This window comes from Ambystoma mexicanum, chromosome 3p (genome assembly GCF_040938575.1).
Source record: "Ambystoma mexicanum isolate Mex_15411 chromosome 3p, UKY_AmexF1_1, whole genome shotgun sequence".
Taxonomy (NCBI): Eukaryota; Metazoa; Chordata; class Amphibia; order Caudata; family Ambystomatidae; genus Ambystoma; species Ambystoma mexicanum.
In genome coordinates, this window is record NC_090925.1 from 346,366,331 (window position 1) to 346,383,744 (window position 17,414).

At 41.8% G+C, this 17,414-nt stretch overlaps 1 protein-coding gene across 3 annotated transcripts in view; it reads left to right on the top strand.

Moving 5' to 3' along the window:
* C3PH20orf96 (chromosome 3p C20orf96 homolog) overlaps positions 1-17,414 on the top strand; it is a 454,062-nt gene that overhangs the window by 360,322 nt on the left and 76,326 nt on the right. For all 3 annotated transcript variants that reach the window (XM_069650961.1, XM_069650963.1, XM_069650962.1), the window contains one exon: positions 1,352-1,513. In XM_069650961.1, the coding sequence (XP_069507062.1) occupies positions 1,352-1,513 (162 nt within the window). The remainder of the gene's footprint in view (positions 1-1,351; positions 1,514-17,414) is intronic.

Below are 17,414 nucleotides of genomic sequence, written 5' to 3' on the forward strand. Positions count from 1 at the left end.
AAATTTATGCAAAATAAAAACAGTGGAAAAATAAACTACAAAAAAATCTCTGTATCATGTGACCAAGCTACGAGAGGTAGCGAAACGCGTCATCTTTTGCTGTGCCTCCTGCCTCTGTATGTTGGGCGCAGGCTTTGAGCAATGCTTTTAACTATGGATGTTGAATAAAATATGACATTTTAAAACTGCTCATACATGCTGGACTTTGGTGCTGATTTCATCAAGCTGGTAACTGCTTTGCATTTTCACTACTAACTATATAATATATATCTATATATATATATATATTGTGTGTATTTAGGCATTTGCCAGGCAATGCTTTTAGACGCCCAGGTACTCGCACCATTTTGCGGCTGCTGCTACCATTGATGGCCAGTTAATACCACTACGACAAGCTCAAACTGTTGCCATTGTAATGCTTGTTCTGGGCCCCCAGTTAAAGAGGGAGTGCCAAGGAGCAGGAAGTGCCTGCCTGTAGACCTCGTTGGCTAAAACGGCATGCCTGGGATGTTAGTCCTACTCTCCATCCCACTGTGCTCCATGCCAACGCTCCCTCTCACTCTCACACCCTGTTTGTTTTCAGTTTCGCCCCCTGATTTCTCTTCTGACCTCGCCCCCTGATCTTCCTCCTCTCCTGCCGCCCACCTTCCCTTCTCGTATTCTGCTAAAGCACTTTGATACTTTTTGAATTGGGCCAAATTCCAAGTAGTGCATTTCCAGTTAGCAAACCCAATACAATCCCATGTAGACAATCCCTTTCTGTTTCCGGGCTGTACAATATCATTACATTCCCAGTTTCCTCAATTCCAGCATACCTTCCGTTTGAGAGGCAGGTGACAGCAGCTGTGCTGTTGGTGCTTATGCAACTAGTTACATTACCACTTCAAACTGTGGTGTCTATGTTCTGCTCAAATAAACCAACCGGAAAGGTAGATCAGCAGGTAAAGGCACGCTGCTGCGGTGTGTGGGCAAATGGCAGGTCACTGATTTGAATCTCGACAAGGCTTGCCTTTCCTCCTTCCTAGGTTGATCTCTTCAATATCATTAAATTAGATAAGAGTAACATCAGGTGTGTATACAGCAATGTGAACCCACAAATACCATTGGGGCAAGCGTTATACAAAAAAGTGAATTATTAAGAATGTTATTTTTGTTATTTCGATCAGCAGTAGTCATCCAGGAGAGGGGTCGCCCAGCATGCGCGGCATGTTGTGATCCTGCAGAAACACAGGTTTCGGTGGCACCTGCCAGGGTTGTTGGCTCTATTCGTCATTGCTTCCAGGGGTCTGGAAGGCTCTGAATAAGGTCTACAGAGGAGATTCTAACCATGCAATTCCTGTTGTTTCTTCAGAACATGGTCATCAGAGCTCGGAAGCTGGCAGTGGCCGAGTTGAAGATGCGCTGTAAGGTCCTGGAAGAGGCCAACGTGGGCCTGATGAAGACTATTGAGAATCTGGATGCCACCAGTGCAGCTGAGGCCAGTGCTTTACTGCACCAGTATGACCGGTCTGGGGTGAGTGGTGTGCCGGCTGGTGTGGAGAGCTAGATGCCACTCCTTTGGGTGGGAAATCACTTACTCCAGAATAGCCATAGCGAACAGTCACTTGTTATCAATTCATTTTGTATTTGTAATCGATGCTAACTGGGTAATCCAGTAATATTAAGGAAATAACTAGTGTAATTATGATCTCCTAGTATCTTTATGATCGAGAATACCTTTTTGTTAAGGGTTCATAGTTGCAAACTGTGAAAATAATGTCAAGTACACAGAAATCATTGCCTGTCGAGCATTTTTTTTAAATGTATCTGAAAATAAGAATTATATTTTTCGAGTGAGTACACTATAATTTGATTTGTTCCCCCCAAAGTAGTCAGATTACAAGTATGTAGCAACTGGTTACTTTACAACGTAGATTTCAGTCTCTACTTTGAAATGCTGTCTTCTGTTTTCAGAGCGTTCTAGAGGAGGAATTGGGTGCACTATTGTCCAGCTTCTTGATGGAACCAAACGTTGAGTCTAGGTGATTAAGTTTAGGTTAGTGATGGGAGGCACCGGCAGCACGAAACCTTGCTCTTAGAAAAAGTAATATAGACACGACTGGTTGAGAATGATAGCCGCCTTCCCCTTCCTGGCTGCTATAACTAAAATCATGAGGTTCTGAGTGCAGTGGCTTCTGAGCCAGCGCCAAGCTCCCACTTGGTTGATGTCTGTTAGAAGAAAGAGAAAGTAGAATTGTTAGGTCCATATATCTGAAAATGCTTGGCGAGTGCTATTTGGCCAGTACATACTTACTGAAAAGACTCTAAAAACATAGCTGGTAACGCACAAGCACTACTGGCAAACATTTGGCCACAGCCAGAGCATGTCATGTATGGTGCTCTACCTTAAAATACAAATCCTTTGCAAGGGGAACTCAGTCAAGACTAAGGACTCTGATGTAACTGTTGATGGTGGCCACTGGGTGCATGTGAGATGGAAGATTTTTCCTCTCTGCCAGAATAGAAGTTAAGTCTTTGTGTATATTGTGGTGTGGTGGAAATTCGTAATATGCTGCCATAGTTTGATGTTTAATTTAGCACAGCATACAGCCTCACTAATGCCTGCCATATTTTGTTGTGTTGCTCCTGTGTTTTAACCTAGCCCAGACCAATGTAGGTGTGTGCAGGTCCCAGCTAAAATGCCCCCCACACCTATGTATGCAGTGAGAAGCACCCTGCTTCGCAAACGTCTCTCTTCATGCGTATTTCCATTTTGGCTCCTGCAAGTGAAATTTCTTACTCCGCCTCGCTCACGCTTTCGCCTGGAGAGACGGCTCCATTGTACAGAATAGCAACATTAGGTGGGCCAGGCTCTGCCGACTCCTTTGAGAACCGTAGTCTGAGCGAGATATTGCTGACTTACTTTAATTGTATCCGTCTGCTTCTCACTGCAAGATCTCCTCACTCAAGTTGTGTCAGGACTGTGTAAGACTGTAAAATAGGGTGGAGACAATTGACATTATTCAAATTGTTCTCTTCGATGGGTTGTCTGGCTCGCTGATGTAAACCACAAGTGTAAAAACGTATGTCTCTGGGAGAGGGATGTCGTTCATCAGTGCATCATCTGCAATTCGGGATCTGGTTGTGTTTGTGTCGTCCTGGCTTGTTGATGTCTGTATGCTGCCTTGCTGACTACCATTAAAGGCGATAAGTGGATTCCAATGACAGGGACTACCTGGCTACAGACAGCATTCAGTTGGAAAATAAAAAGAACCTCAGTAGTATATGGGGCCCCCCTTTTTGCAATGTTACATTTTTGACAGGTTGGAACGCCCCCTTGGTGTCCTTAGTTCTGCCCTCCTATGATATGTGTTTGATATAAACTTGATATAAATTTTATATGAAATTGATATCAAAGATATCTATTTTATATCAAGTGTAAGTGTTTTTGTAGTTTGATATTAAAAATGATATTTATATCAGTTTGATATAAAAGGAATATAAATTTTATGTAAAAATGTGTCTGGGAGCGCACCGCACGTTTGCGCTGCTGCCAGTTGCAGGGCGAAGTGAGTTGTAAAGAGAGCGACTGCAAATTTTAGGGTTTTGTCGTGGTGACGCGTTGATGACGTGGGAGTGAGTGGGTGTGGTTTTTAAATATATAGCTGGCGCCATGATTTTATAATACTTTTTTATATAGATTTCATATAATTCTAGGCACAGTAGCCGACATCATCATTTTGTAATAGACTTTATATAAAGTTGGAGTACATTTCTTAAGAACCTTCATAATTGTATATAAATGTTATATATGTTTCATATTTTTATATAAAGTTGGCGTACATTTGATAAGACTTTGAATAATGTTTATATAAACTTTATGTTCTTTTTATATAAAGCATGGTTGCATTTGATACAACCTTTGATCCATTTTTATATAAAATGTAGTTTAAGAATTTCAAGAATGTTTGATATACATTTTGATTGAAAGGGCCGGCTTAAGGCTGTGATGGAGTCGGGGGTGGGCTTTACAGGCCGGATATATAGCTTTTGTGGTGGGTTGGAAAATGCAGTGCTTTTTGAGCTTTGCAGGGGCTATTCAGGAAATAACTATTATGAACAGCTACAGTTACGATGAGGGCAGAACAGCCCCAGGAAGCCCCGTGGATTTTATGGTGTATGATGGGATGGAAGATGCTTAGGATTTGATGGCCGACTATGAACCCGAAAAGTTTTGGGACAGTGACGAGGTGGTTGTGGAGCAGCCATTTGTGGCTGATGCAAGTTTTGAAGACAAGGACTGTGAAGCTATGGCTCTGAAGGCAGATGCAGTGATGACACCAGAGACTGATTAAGCCACCCAGAGCCTTGATGAAAAACAGGGTAATATGTGCGGGGGTGAGGAGAACCAGATTGCGGCAGAGTCTATTCATATTTATTGCGCTTGCTGTTCAAACCAACTTGAAAACCCTGGGTATTTTGAAAGTAGCCTGTGTAAGGCCCGTCTTTCGCTGATGGAGACCGAATGCCTTAAAGACAATGCTATTATTCCTTGTGCTTGTTGTTCAAAACGAATTGAAAGCCAGGGGGATAACAGTCTGTGTAAGGAATGTATTATGCTAATGCAGATCAATATGGACACAGCGGCTCCTCTTCGCACTGATTTTCATGCCACCTAGGGGATTACGGCCATAGTGACTGGGGCATGTTTAAAATAACACTTTTGCAGATGGTGCTACGGACATAAAATTAATGGTCCCCGTCAGAATGCTCACAAATGTTTGGAAATATCTTATGTAGATAATTTGCCACGTGAAATATGTTTGGTGTTGAGCCCTAAAAGTTTAATCGATTTGTTACGATTGACGCAGCCGCTAAAACAGATATGGTTTGGTGCATGACCTGAACGATGCGTTTCTAAAGCATTATGGGTTATAGAATTGACGAATAACGCTTTTTAAAAATGAAGCAGTTTTTATGCATGTGTCTGATTGATGTTAGAAACATCGAAAAAACTGTTCCCAACTGGGAAAAGTATATATAAATGAGCACCTAATGGCGTGTAACATGATTGCTCAATGAAGCAGCGGCATGCTAAGTGTTTGTGATTGGCATGTATTATGAATTCTATAACTGGGCCGATTGCTTTAGTGTTTTAATGTGAATATATTTCTAATACAAATGTTCATTTTAAATGTGAATAAAAATCTGTTGTTTATAAAAACTGATTGTGTCTTTATGAGAGCTGTTATGAGCAAACATGTCTGGCCTGAAGCTGTCAAAAATATATTATCATAATGGCGGTGTCAGTAGTTATGGAGGGCATGACAACCTGTGCTGTAAACTGCAAAGCAATGGTGAAAAGTCACAGGGAGCCATCAAGACTTGGCTGGAAGGGGGAGGAGGCTTATACGCTACACAAGCCGGCCCACAAACATTTTAAACGGCAAATGACCGTAGTATGTGACATCGATCAACAATGGCAGGCAGATATTATTGATTTGAGCCAGTTTCACAAAATCGTTTTCGCTATGTCAGGTCTGTTTCACAAGATGTCCTCAGGAACTTCTAAACCCCGACAGTCCCTCCAAGATGTTACGCTCTCAACCAAGTTATAAACGGCTGAGCCCAGAACACCCCCAAGGGAAAGGGGAAGTGGATACAATAACAAACCATTCAGATTCCAGCTTTGACTCAGGAGGTTACCTGCATCGGACGAGAAAGAATTACTGGTTAGCTTATACATCCTAAATACCTTTTCCCCCTTACTTCATTCCCCTGGTGGCTTAGTAACTTTCCTGGAATTTCCCTCCACTATATCCAGAGGAATCTTGTAGTTATAACTTCTTGTTAAAAATGGTTAACAGTTGTCTAGATCACTCCTAAAAGTTAAGGTTTCCAAAGGGTGGTTTCTTTGCTTCCATCAGCCTTCAAGAGAAGTTTGTCTTTGTTACTCACATATGCTTCTGCATAACTCTGCTTCTTCAATTCCTGAATATCTGCTTTTGTTTTCAAGAATTAATAAGAGTAACTATTTACAAATATTATGTTCTGGTTGCATTCCTAATACCACGCTAACCTCGCATCCAGAAAAATGTTGTTGTCAAAAGTTAGAAAACAGAAAGTGAAAATATTTTACTGCTATCTTGCAGTAACAGAAGACACCCTCTAGAAGGCACTATCGCTGCACTAGTCAATGTCGTAATATTTGCTCTCTCCCACACTGTCTGGAAACAGTTATATTTAAACATCGACTTCTCTTAGACACATACGAGTATGCAGCCTTGGTAAAATTGAACTCCTGCTGACTTCAATCATGTTAATGTCTCAAATAAGATAGCAAGATCAAGTAAGAGCTTAGCTTCTGCCTTCTGTTGCTGAAGCTGCTTTCTCCTTCACTGCTCTCCTGACTCCTGATTCACTCCTATCATTCTTCCAGGAAGTACAAACTGCCACAACTTGCTGCTTTTCTTTCTAGGGCCTAAATAAAAGGGAGCTCAGAAAACATGACCTGCCACTTGGGTAAAACCAAGGAAAGGCAGTCTACAATGTTGGTCAAAGGGTCTTTGTTATCACCTCCATCTTGGCTTGGGAAGGTTTCCCTACTCAGAGCACAAGACTTGAGGCCTAAACCAAGGTCAGAATAAATACTGAGAAATAATAATAAAAAGACCCAAACATACACAGGTAAGACTTACACCCTTCTGCCCCAGGGCCTGCACCTGATATGCTATATTCTAGCCGTCAACGACATTCTACGAAAATACGCCCATGTTGAGGCTTTAAAGAACAAGACAGGCCACAGCATGGCGATGGCTTTTAAGTGCATATTTAAAAAAGGCAGAGTCCCTGCTAAACTACAGACAGGTGCTAGTAAGGAGCTAGGCTGCTGCAGAATCCTCTTAAGCATCACGGGGTGCATCACTTTGTTGCTCTCTCTGAAGTTAAAGCCTCTATTGTAGGATGTTTTATACGCACCTTTAAAACACAGCTCTAGCTTAAAGCACCCATAAATATGTGGAGGTGCTACCCGCATTTATAAATGTGTATAACAACATGCATCATAGATCTATTAAAATCACCCCAGCTAGTGTAACGCCGCTGTATGGAAAAATACTTTTTAAAAGACACAATTTACACCCCTTGCACAGGGGATCATGTGCCGATCTCAAAACAGAAGGCAGTCTTGATAAAGGGGTATGAGCAGAACTACAGTGAGAAGATTTGTATTATAGATGGAGTGGCTCACCGGGACGGTCTTTATACATACATATTAATCATTTGGGCGCGGCTGTTCAAGGTGTTTTTTACAGGGAAGACATCCAAAAAGTCAGTAAAGACCAGCAATGAGTTTATAAAATCAAAAAGTCATAAAGAGTAAAGGTTGTGCTGTCAAGAAGCACTACCTAGTTAGATGGTTGGGGTGGTCTGGCAAATTAAACAGTTGGGCATCAGCCGGATTCCTAGAGACCACAAGTGCGTAACAGTGGGTTCGAAATGGAGTCTGCACCTTTTTATACTATGCTTCTCAGCAATGCCTCAGCCAAAACATTTCCAGTCAATAAAATATCCAGCTTTACTGTGAAGCTGGCCAAACCCGTAAATTTGGAGGGTCAATGGGTGGTGGCGCTCAGTGAAGTTCAGTACGTCTAATTGTGGGATACTCTAGCCCCGGGAGAAGCCACCTTTATCATAGAATCAACAAACCCTCTGTGCCTCCGGACAGGTGGATTTCCAGTGGGGCATTATGCAAATATACAAAAACTTGTGATAGTTATCAACAAATATTATCAAATATACCCAAATACAGCGATATGACTCTACACCTAGACCCGCAACAGAGGAATGTTTTTTTACAGGGCACAGACGCATCTGTTAGGTGCAACATATTGGGGCTGTGCAACACATTGGAAGTAAAGAACGGTGGGATAATACATGCGCCAACATTAAGTTTTTGTATTATAGCTTATTGCTTTACAGCAATATCATGGATATCAACGGGTGATTGATAGCTATGCCTGCTTCTTAGAACCGTGGAGATTAAAGGGACCAACAATGATATTGTGAACATTCAATACAACAAACCTGATTATGTTGCTGTGTGTAAAAACCATTTAACCATTTTGACAGCATCAAAATACAGATAAGAGACTACAAAGGACAGTTTGCATAATTTAAATATGGAAACATCTGGCTGTGGATGCACTTTAGACAGCTCTGGCTGAAAGACTAATAAAACAGAGTTATAATGGCTATGTTAAAGAACTATGGGGACCCTGGGGCCTATATGGAATATTATATGAACCAGGCCGGTAATGGTGATCAACTATAATTCAGCAGAACACCCAAAATGTATGGTGTGGGGCTCAGTGGCATCTTTGAAAGTATTTTTATATGCGCAATGCCCTTTCTACGTCATGGCTTTGAACTAGCTAAATTGCAGGTAAAAACGGCAGCCAGCAATATTGCAAAAGACTTTGTGGGAAGCGAGACAACTGCAGTTGCTGAGCAGCTCTCCAAACAGAAAAAAGACAGGCAGGATCAGACCTCATTTATAAACTACATAGGAGCATTAAGAGGAAGAGGTCAGCGTCTCTGCTGTGCGGTCCACCGAAACCCTCCAGGAAAAGCAGGTCAAAACCCGGACACGCACAGTCGAATAGGAGAAGCATGTTATTTCTAAAAGACACCAGGGTGGTGATCATTTTTAAAGAACAATGGCCTTCTTACACGGATCATCCGGGGAATGTGTAAAATCGGAGTTCGATTTCTTTACCATACTCCCCCAACCCAAACAAGCATCGATAACAGTTTATTTATCGTGGTATTGCCTCTGGCGCCCCTATTACTGCTAGCCCCCATAGCATTTTTTGTATTGGGCTCGACCGACATGTATCTGGATTTGAACGATACCTGCTACATCTAACTGGTAAAATAACAATGCTTCAGATTCTGTAGTGCCGCTTCGGGAGATCATAACCACTAGCTGTAGCACCCAGTGCTTGATATCTTGGTAACAGCAGCTCCTCTGCTGTATAACCCCTGGCGATAATGAAGCAATAGGCGCCATCACCCCCTCCATACCTTGTGCTTGTGGATAGTGACAGGGTCCAAAAACCCTGCATCTTTCTTGAGACATTTCCATAACTCTTGTTGCTGGGGCTCTTTAAACTAGCCCAAAAGTAATTCTCCATTGGCAATGGCAACCAAAGGCCTTTGTGGCTGGAAGTCCCCTTAGAACCAGAAAATGGCACACTCCATAAATCCTTGCTACGCAGATCCATCCTCTATGATTGCGTGAACTCATCAGACACATCCATGGGCATTCCTAGGTCCATTTCCTGATGCCTTGATGTTCGCAAAATTGCACAATCCGCGATACATCCCAGATACATGACATCAGTGTCTGCCGTTTGCAAGGGTCCACATACCACACGCAGTGCTGGAACAGCACATAAACCACAATGGTTTATCGTTCCCCTAAGCACCATTCTCGGGCCCTCAAAAAATCCACCTCCTCATCCAATTGTTGAGCAACATTTCTATAAAAAACATAAATATACAATTGGTATAAAACATATTTTACATATTAAACATCAGCGTATCTCAATATTGAACATCTTAAATCCTCACAACAACCAAGCACACCGTGCGCCCGTATAACACACTAATTCTTGCCACCCTTAAAAATGTCAAACGCTTTATACAACACTTCAACAAATGTGTGATCTGTGACACATTGGCAGAACCCTCATTATTCTATCAAACGCAATCAAAGTTGCAAATATATATTTTAATTTGATGGCACATAATTAAGAAAGCACACTGCACATGAATTCCAAGAGCCCAGAGTCTAAATTAATATAATGTAATTATAACAAAACATAGATGCAACACAGCCAAATCCGCTAAGGCCCCATTTATAAATTTCACTCTCCAACCAGGCCCAGAGTCTAGATGAATACATCAAATGTGGAGAGCTTGCATTAAATATATTTTCTGTGCACCCTATATCCAAATTCAGATCGTTCCATAAACACTACATTTGCTATCAAATAAAACCCTGGTTGTAACATTCTCCATGCCTGTGTGGTTACTTTAAGAAAACTTCACTATGCATATATAAAACCCACGGCTATTAACTTTGTCAATGCCTTTTTTCTTCTAAAATTGAAAAACATATTTTACATTCGTTGCACACAATTAAGAAAATAACAAGGGGGGTCCTGGGAGACTCTCTGCCAGACATTAGTCCTGGTTACAAGAGCCTTACCCAGAGTCTTTAGCTCCCTACCTTTCACAGAGAAGAAATGTCCCAAACATATCAGTCTTTGTCCTGCCCTGGGGCAGTCCAGCACCGAAATGCTAGGCAATTTTCCTCTGAATAAGAGTACCAACAGCAACCCCAGACACGTGTTTCGGTCTGGTTGAACCTCCTCAGTAGGGTGTAGCTGTGCCTCTCTAAGAATAGTGAGCAAGAGGTCCACATCTGGATTCCCCTAGTAATTTATGGTGAGACCCAAAGTTACTTGAAATATGCAAATAACAAGGGGGTTCCTGGGTGACTCTCTGCCAGACATTAGTCCTGGTTACCGGACCAAGGGGTAGCAGAATCCTCTTGCCGTGGTGGATCATGTTATTACTCAGTGTCTTGTGTCCCTTTGTTGTCCCTGTATTGGGTCATTTGTTTTTATCCTTCCTATGCCCCTCCTGGGTCCGGCCTCACCAAGGGGTTGTGCCGTGCCTTCCCAATGTTTGGGCCGTCATATGTCCCTCATTAATGGGACCAGTATTCTCCTCAGCCGCCCGACCATTGGAGCCTGCCCGCCTCCACTGGTCGGGCGTTATCCGCCACCTCAGGCTGTCGATTACCCCACAAGTTGTTCCCCCTCTGGTCCGGCTGAATTGAGCCCTCCTCCTACAACGATCCCTGCTGCTTACCGGCTGCATGTGTTTTTTTCCTGGGTGTCGATTCCCGCCTGGATTATGACATGGGGGATTCTTCTAGTGCTCCTGTGCATCGGGGTTGGCGAGTTTATTCACACTTCCCGCAGTCAATTGCCCAACTCCATACATTGCTCCTCCCTTCAGAGTCCGGAATGCTATCACTCGAGATTTTCCTGGTGCGATTTCCCTTCTCTGGGTGCTCCACTGCTCACGCACAGAAATATTGTTGTCACTTGCCACGTTTCATTAATGTCTGCTTCTATTGCGTCCTGGAGGGGACGGAGACAGACTCACTCACATTTTCCTCTACCCCCCGCCATCTTGGAATCAGCATTGCTATTCTTGAAAGAGAAAAGCAGTACCAAAATACAGCCCAAGGGTTTTATTAGGAGCATGGCAGTAAACGTCCCTAAAATGAAGGAAACTAACAGGAAATGTATAAGAAAAAAAAGAAACTGCATGTCAAACAGATGTCAGGAATAGCACATGTAAGGAGATAAAACAACACAGACGGCTGTCACATGTATGACAACACAGACACAAGAGGAGCACTGAGCGTTAAAGGAAGATGAACTGTGCTGTAGATTGCACTGTTTGATGGAAATTAGATTGAAGTTTTGCGTTCATACTATGTGAAATCAATAGAAGGTAATATACATATATTTAGGTGGAGATAGGAATATTGTAGGTGGAGACAGGAATATTGGATTACCCTAGTTCAGAAGAGAATTGGCATTTCAGTGCTGGACTGCCCTTGGGCAGGACAAAGACTGATATGTAGTGTTAATTTCACTTCTGTGAAAGGATGGTGAGCTGAAGACTCTGGTTAACCCGGGACATAGGCCGGTAGAGAGACGCTCACAGGATCCCCCTTGTTTGAACATATTAAGTAGCTTTGCATTTTCACCCTAAGTTACTAAGGTAATACAGACGTGGAACCCTTGCTCACTGTTCTTAGAGAGGCACAGCTCCACCTCACTTACGAGGCCCAACCAGGCCGAAACACGTGTCTGGGGTTGCTGTTGGTACTCTTGTTCAGAAGAGAATTTTCTGGCATTTCGGTGCTAGACTGCCCTTAGGCAGGACAAAGACTGATACGTAGTGGAAATTTCTTCTGTGAAAGGATGGTGAGCTAAATACTCCGGTTGAAAGCATAGTGAGCTAAAGACTCTGGTTGAGACTCTAACCCGGGATATAGGCTGGTAGAGAGACACTCCCAGGACACCCCCCTTATTTGCGCATAGAAAAACAATCAACAGTACCAAAAACACTGGCTATTGTGGTGACTAGTGAAAGAAAAATAAAACTAGTTGCAAAACAAAGATCCCTCCACAGCAGTTTCTCTTTCCACCATCCCATCTCAAACAGAAAGAGCTACATATCCACGATGGTCTGAAACAAAAAGGGAACCAACTAAAACAGAGGGACGTCATTCTTTACAGGCCAGCTTTCCTTCTGTTTTCTGAACAGCAATAATAAGAAACCCTAGAATCAGGTCTCGACAGCCAAAGTTTGTGATGTGCGATGGAACATTTCAGGTAAGTCAACTTATAGGATTCTCACTTTGAGCAGACTCATTTTTTCAAGACACCAATGCACCTGTTCATTAGGAGGTTAGTAATATTAGGGCCCCCTTTTTTTCATTGTTATATTTTTGACCGGTGGGAACGCCCCCTTAGTGTCCTTTGTCCCGCCCTCCTATTGATATCATAAAATAGATATAAATGTAATATAAAATTGATATAAAAGATATCTATTTTATATCAAATGTATGATTCTTGATATAAAGTGTTTTTGTAGTTTGATATTAAAAAGGATATCATTTATATCAGTTTGATTTAAAGCGAATATAAAGTTTAGATAAAAATGTGTCTAGGTGCACGCGTGTGTTCTGCTCCGTGTTGGATGGTGAAGTGAGTTGTGAAGAGAGTGACATACGTATGTTAGTGTTTTGTCGTGGTCATGCATTGATGATGCGGGAGTGGGTTTGGCTTTTAAATATATAGAAGGTGCCATGATTTTATAATACTTTTTATATAGATTTAATATAAATTTCGACACAATAGCCAACGTCACAAATTTATGAGTTTTTCTTTAGATTTTATATAAATCTAAGCACACTAGCTGACGTCACAATTTTATAACTCTTTATATAGATTTAATATGAAAAGGAGGATGTGTTTTTTATAGCACGCTGTCATAATTTTAAAATGTAAAGGAGAGGCTTGAGCTATAAATAGGTTTGGAATGGTTTTGGCATTTTGAAGTGAATAAAAGTGGAATACAAATGTATATACACACACACACACACACATACACCATCAGAGGCGGGATGACGACGGAGGCCCATGTGGGCTGGCTCAGCTGAGTTTTCCGTTTTCAGTCAGGCAGAAGAATGGTGCAATGCCGAAACTGTGACTTGCAAAATCACATGGGTGTGTGCGCACAATGTGTTTTCTTAAGTTACTATGTGTAGAGTAAACATATTATTAGGCTCAAACTATGTATTAGCATGGCTCAAGGACCTTGTGCTAAAAAAGAATTTGATGATGGTGTTTATAGCCTATCTACATGCAGGGAGCAGCAGAGAGATATAACATTGTGAGCCAGTGTTACACATGTGAACACGTAAGAAATGTATTTGTGCAAGCTTGCATCTCTATATATGCTAGTTACAGAGTGCTTTTTTTTTTTAATGATGATTAAAAATGTTGCGTTCTGTGGTTTTGCAGGCTGTATAGTATAATGTGTAGAGATGTTGATAACGCTTTATGACACAGCTACTCATGCATACCAGCACTTAAATATTTTGAAAAGCAAGTATGAGGTCCAAAAAGTATAGAGGGTTTAAAATTCCTCTTTAATATCTCTGTACAATTATTTAATTCTACACTGCTCTAAGATAGGTGCTTTGTGAGGCCAACGGTCTGCCGAGGTCATGCCTGAATTAAATTGAGTTTATTGCTAAACAGCACACATGATGTGGAAAATGTGTAGCCGATATATTTATACAAGGGGATGAAATTGGTGAATTTTAAACACATTACAAGTGCTAGTGCTCTGCGTAATATTTTTTTAAAGAGATGCTTGGTGCGAAAGCCGGCTTATTTAAAGTTTATGTATAAGATTGTGCTGAACTCATCTTGTATTTTTAAATATGAGACAGGTTGAAAAGGGCAAAGTGACATAATTTAAAACAAATTCTGCAACAAAGCGGTATAACTGACACGTGTGAAGGCTGGATTAAGTGACAGCCTGCATTTTTATATATGAAAGCTTCAAACATGAAGAAAATGTTATCTAGTCATTATAAAGTTTGGGCTTGTGCGACTATATAAAACTAAAGCAGTTTTAAAATGCAAGCCGGTGTAAATATATTTTTTTTAACTATGTGAGACATATTCACATTCTGTCTAGGGCGAGAAACATTTATGTGATGTAGGGTTCTGGCAACCTGCAAAAACAGTGCTAAGCCTTATTTGTCGTGAGTGTGAACTGGCAAGGAGAGGTGGGCACTTCCCTAAGTTTCGAATTGAAAAAAAATATGTATCAATTGACTAATCTTCAGTGGAGCTACCAGGCTGTGTGATGGTCCTGTGACACCTGGACCCAAAACTGTAAACCTCCAAGTAGAAGCTGGATAACCCTACCCAGCTAAGTATGGTGCTCTCACAGGTGCTCAAACTGAACTGTATATTTATTCAAATTCTTTTGAAATTCGGTGTAACTTAATTTTTCATTCTGCAATAAAAATTAGAATTGAGTTCTGATCGCTGCTTTAAACATGAACAATTTTCTTTAATGGGTAGCTTATAGTATAATGATCACATCTCAACAGGAAAGTTATCTTATTATACTTGGAAGCACTTCCTGAGACAGAACACAGTCAACAGTGTTTGCCTATGCATTTCGGAATACAGCAACTTCTTCAGAGCCTTAATAACTTATATATTCAATAAGTAACATGAATAAGCCAATATTGGTCACAAAACAGATAAAAAAGGTACTGCACAAAAACAAGTCACATAATACAAATAATTGCTATGTTACCAATACATACCATAGGCGCGTATGTGGGACATTCGAAGAATTTCAACAAAGTGGAAGAGAACACATAAAACATGATTGTTAGGAATATAACCCACTTAATATGTTGATATAAATGAAAATGTTCCAAAAGAAAGATATTGGGTACCTTGTGACTAAAAGTCCCATGGTTCTGTTCCCCAAGCGTGTCCAAAACAGGTCAACAGAAAAGACAGAAAAAAACAGAAACATATGGTGATCATTCCGTTGGGGGAACTAAATCTGTGTGAAATCACATTCAAAATTTTAAAGCGGCTTTGTGATCTGCAATGTTTTGTGGTTGCTAAGGAGATCTCGGGGAGTGTCGGCGTACGTGTCCACGCTTTGGCGCCTCGCGTCCCACATCCCCATAGAAACAGAGATACGGGATGTGCGGATCAACGAAGCCGTGCAGGCTATATACGGTAAATACAAACATGATTCATTGCAAAATAGATATAATAGTGCTAAATGTAATACACTCTGAATAAAAATACAAACTGAGCATTTGTGTACTATAGGGTCTTATGATACTAAAAAAATGTGGAGGCGGCACATCGGAGAGTGCAAAGTAAACACTGCGTGCATGACAAAGGTGAATTGCATGAATACGCCAGGAGCATACAGATAAAGGGCGATATATGATGTTGTGGAAACACTGATCACGGATAACCCGAACAGAGATGTGGGAGTAGGGATATGTGTGGGTGCGTATTGCACTATGGTTGCAGAAAACATATATATGCATAATCGTAATGAATGTGCAAGAATGTAAAGATGAAGAAATGAAAAAAGAAGCCCCTTGGCTTGGAACATACATCTATTGAAGTAAGAAGAACATAGACATGTCCAAAAACAAGGGGAAGGAAGCACCGGTCTGACGTAAACCCCCCAGCCCCCAAGCGTGCCAACAAACCAGCATAAAAACCATGTGGGAAGCTGGAACACCCTCCGCAGGCAGCGGGGGAGAGAGAAAAGTAGGACATGGCGCTGCAGGAGAGTAGGGGGCATCTGCAGTCCTGGTTTAGTGAATTTCAAGAAAAATGTATGACTTTCTTTTCAGTCCCAGTTTGAGGTTCTAAAGAAATGAGTCAGTGCAGGTCTTACAAACAGATGTAGCGAAACTTGAGGAAAGAACGGACACGATATGAAGGGCATGGAAACTCACAAAGAGAAACATGGTGAAGGCGGCCAGGGGAGTGGAAGACAGTATTAAAGAAAGGCAAGGGGGGAGACAAGAAATAATAAGGCGAGTGCTTCCCTAGTTAACAATGGTATTGGGCTAAATAATGAAAAACCACCATGGACTAAGATTGACAAAAGGGATGCATTGGAGAAACAAAGGTACAGATCCAGGAGGCAAAGCAGAATTATGATGAACCCCAGCCAAGGCTTTTACATGTTATTATGTGGGATGTGGCCGGAGGGGCCGAGTCGGGGAGGAGGGTGGTGTAGGGGGCTTGGAATCTCTAGTGGGGTTTAGTAATCCCCACTATGAGTTCTCAGGGATTATATGAGGGCCAGGCGCGGAAGACACATCATCCAAGCGATCCTAGGATCCTGAGCGCTCCTTAGGGGAAGGGGAGGATGGGGGGAACAAGTTGGGGATTCGAGTTGTTAATTGGAGACTGTGGGAGGTGATAGCATGGGGGAAACCGGTAGGGGATAGCATGGGGGAAACCGGTAGTGGGGAAAAGTGGGATAAGGAATGTAGAACAAGGGGGAGAAGCAGGAAAGAACCATTAAGATGAAAACCCTAAAGGTATTAACATATAACGTAAGGGGACTAAACACCCCCATCAAGAGGAAAAAAAGTGGACAAGTTTCTGAGGTGGGAAAAATGCTGATTTCCTTATGAAACACACATAAGCAAAAAGGACAAATGGAAATTACGAATTAGTAGTTAATCTCAACTCTATCAAGCGAATGTGGGGGAGAAAAGGGTCAGTGTGTTGATGCGATTCATGATAGATTGGGAGTTCAGGTGCAGAAATCCCTGGCAGATAAGGAAGGGTGGTATGTATTTCTGAATGTTATACTGGATGGCCAGAAAAAAATATGCTGGCTACAGTGTATGCACCAAATACTGGACAGGACAGGTTTTTGAGGTGGGTGTTGTCGGGGTTCAAGGAGTTTGCCACTGGACAAATAATCTTGGTGGGTGACCTCAACATAGCATGGGAGCCTCTACTGGATTGGAATAAAAGAACAGCATTGGGAGCGATAGCCCCGTCCTAGGATCTTAAAATGAAAATGGCTGCGCTCGCTCTCCAAGATATTTGGAGGATTGTGAAAGGACAAGAGCAGCAATTTACTTGCTATTCCCATGTACACTGCTCCAAATCTAGGATTGATTACATCTGGGTCTCCACAGGGCTGTTGGGGAAGGTAAGGGATATAGGGTTCAACTTCTTTGTCAGAGC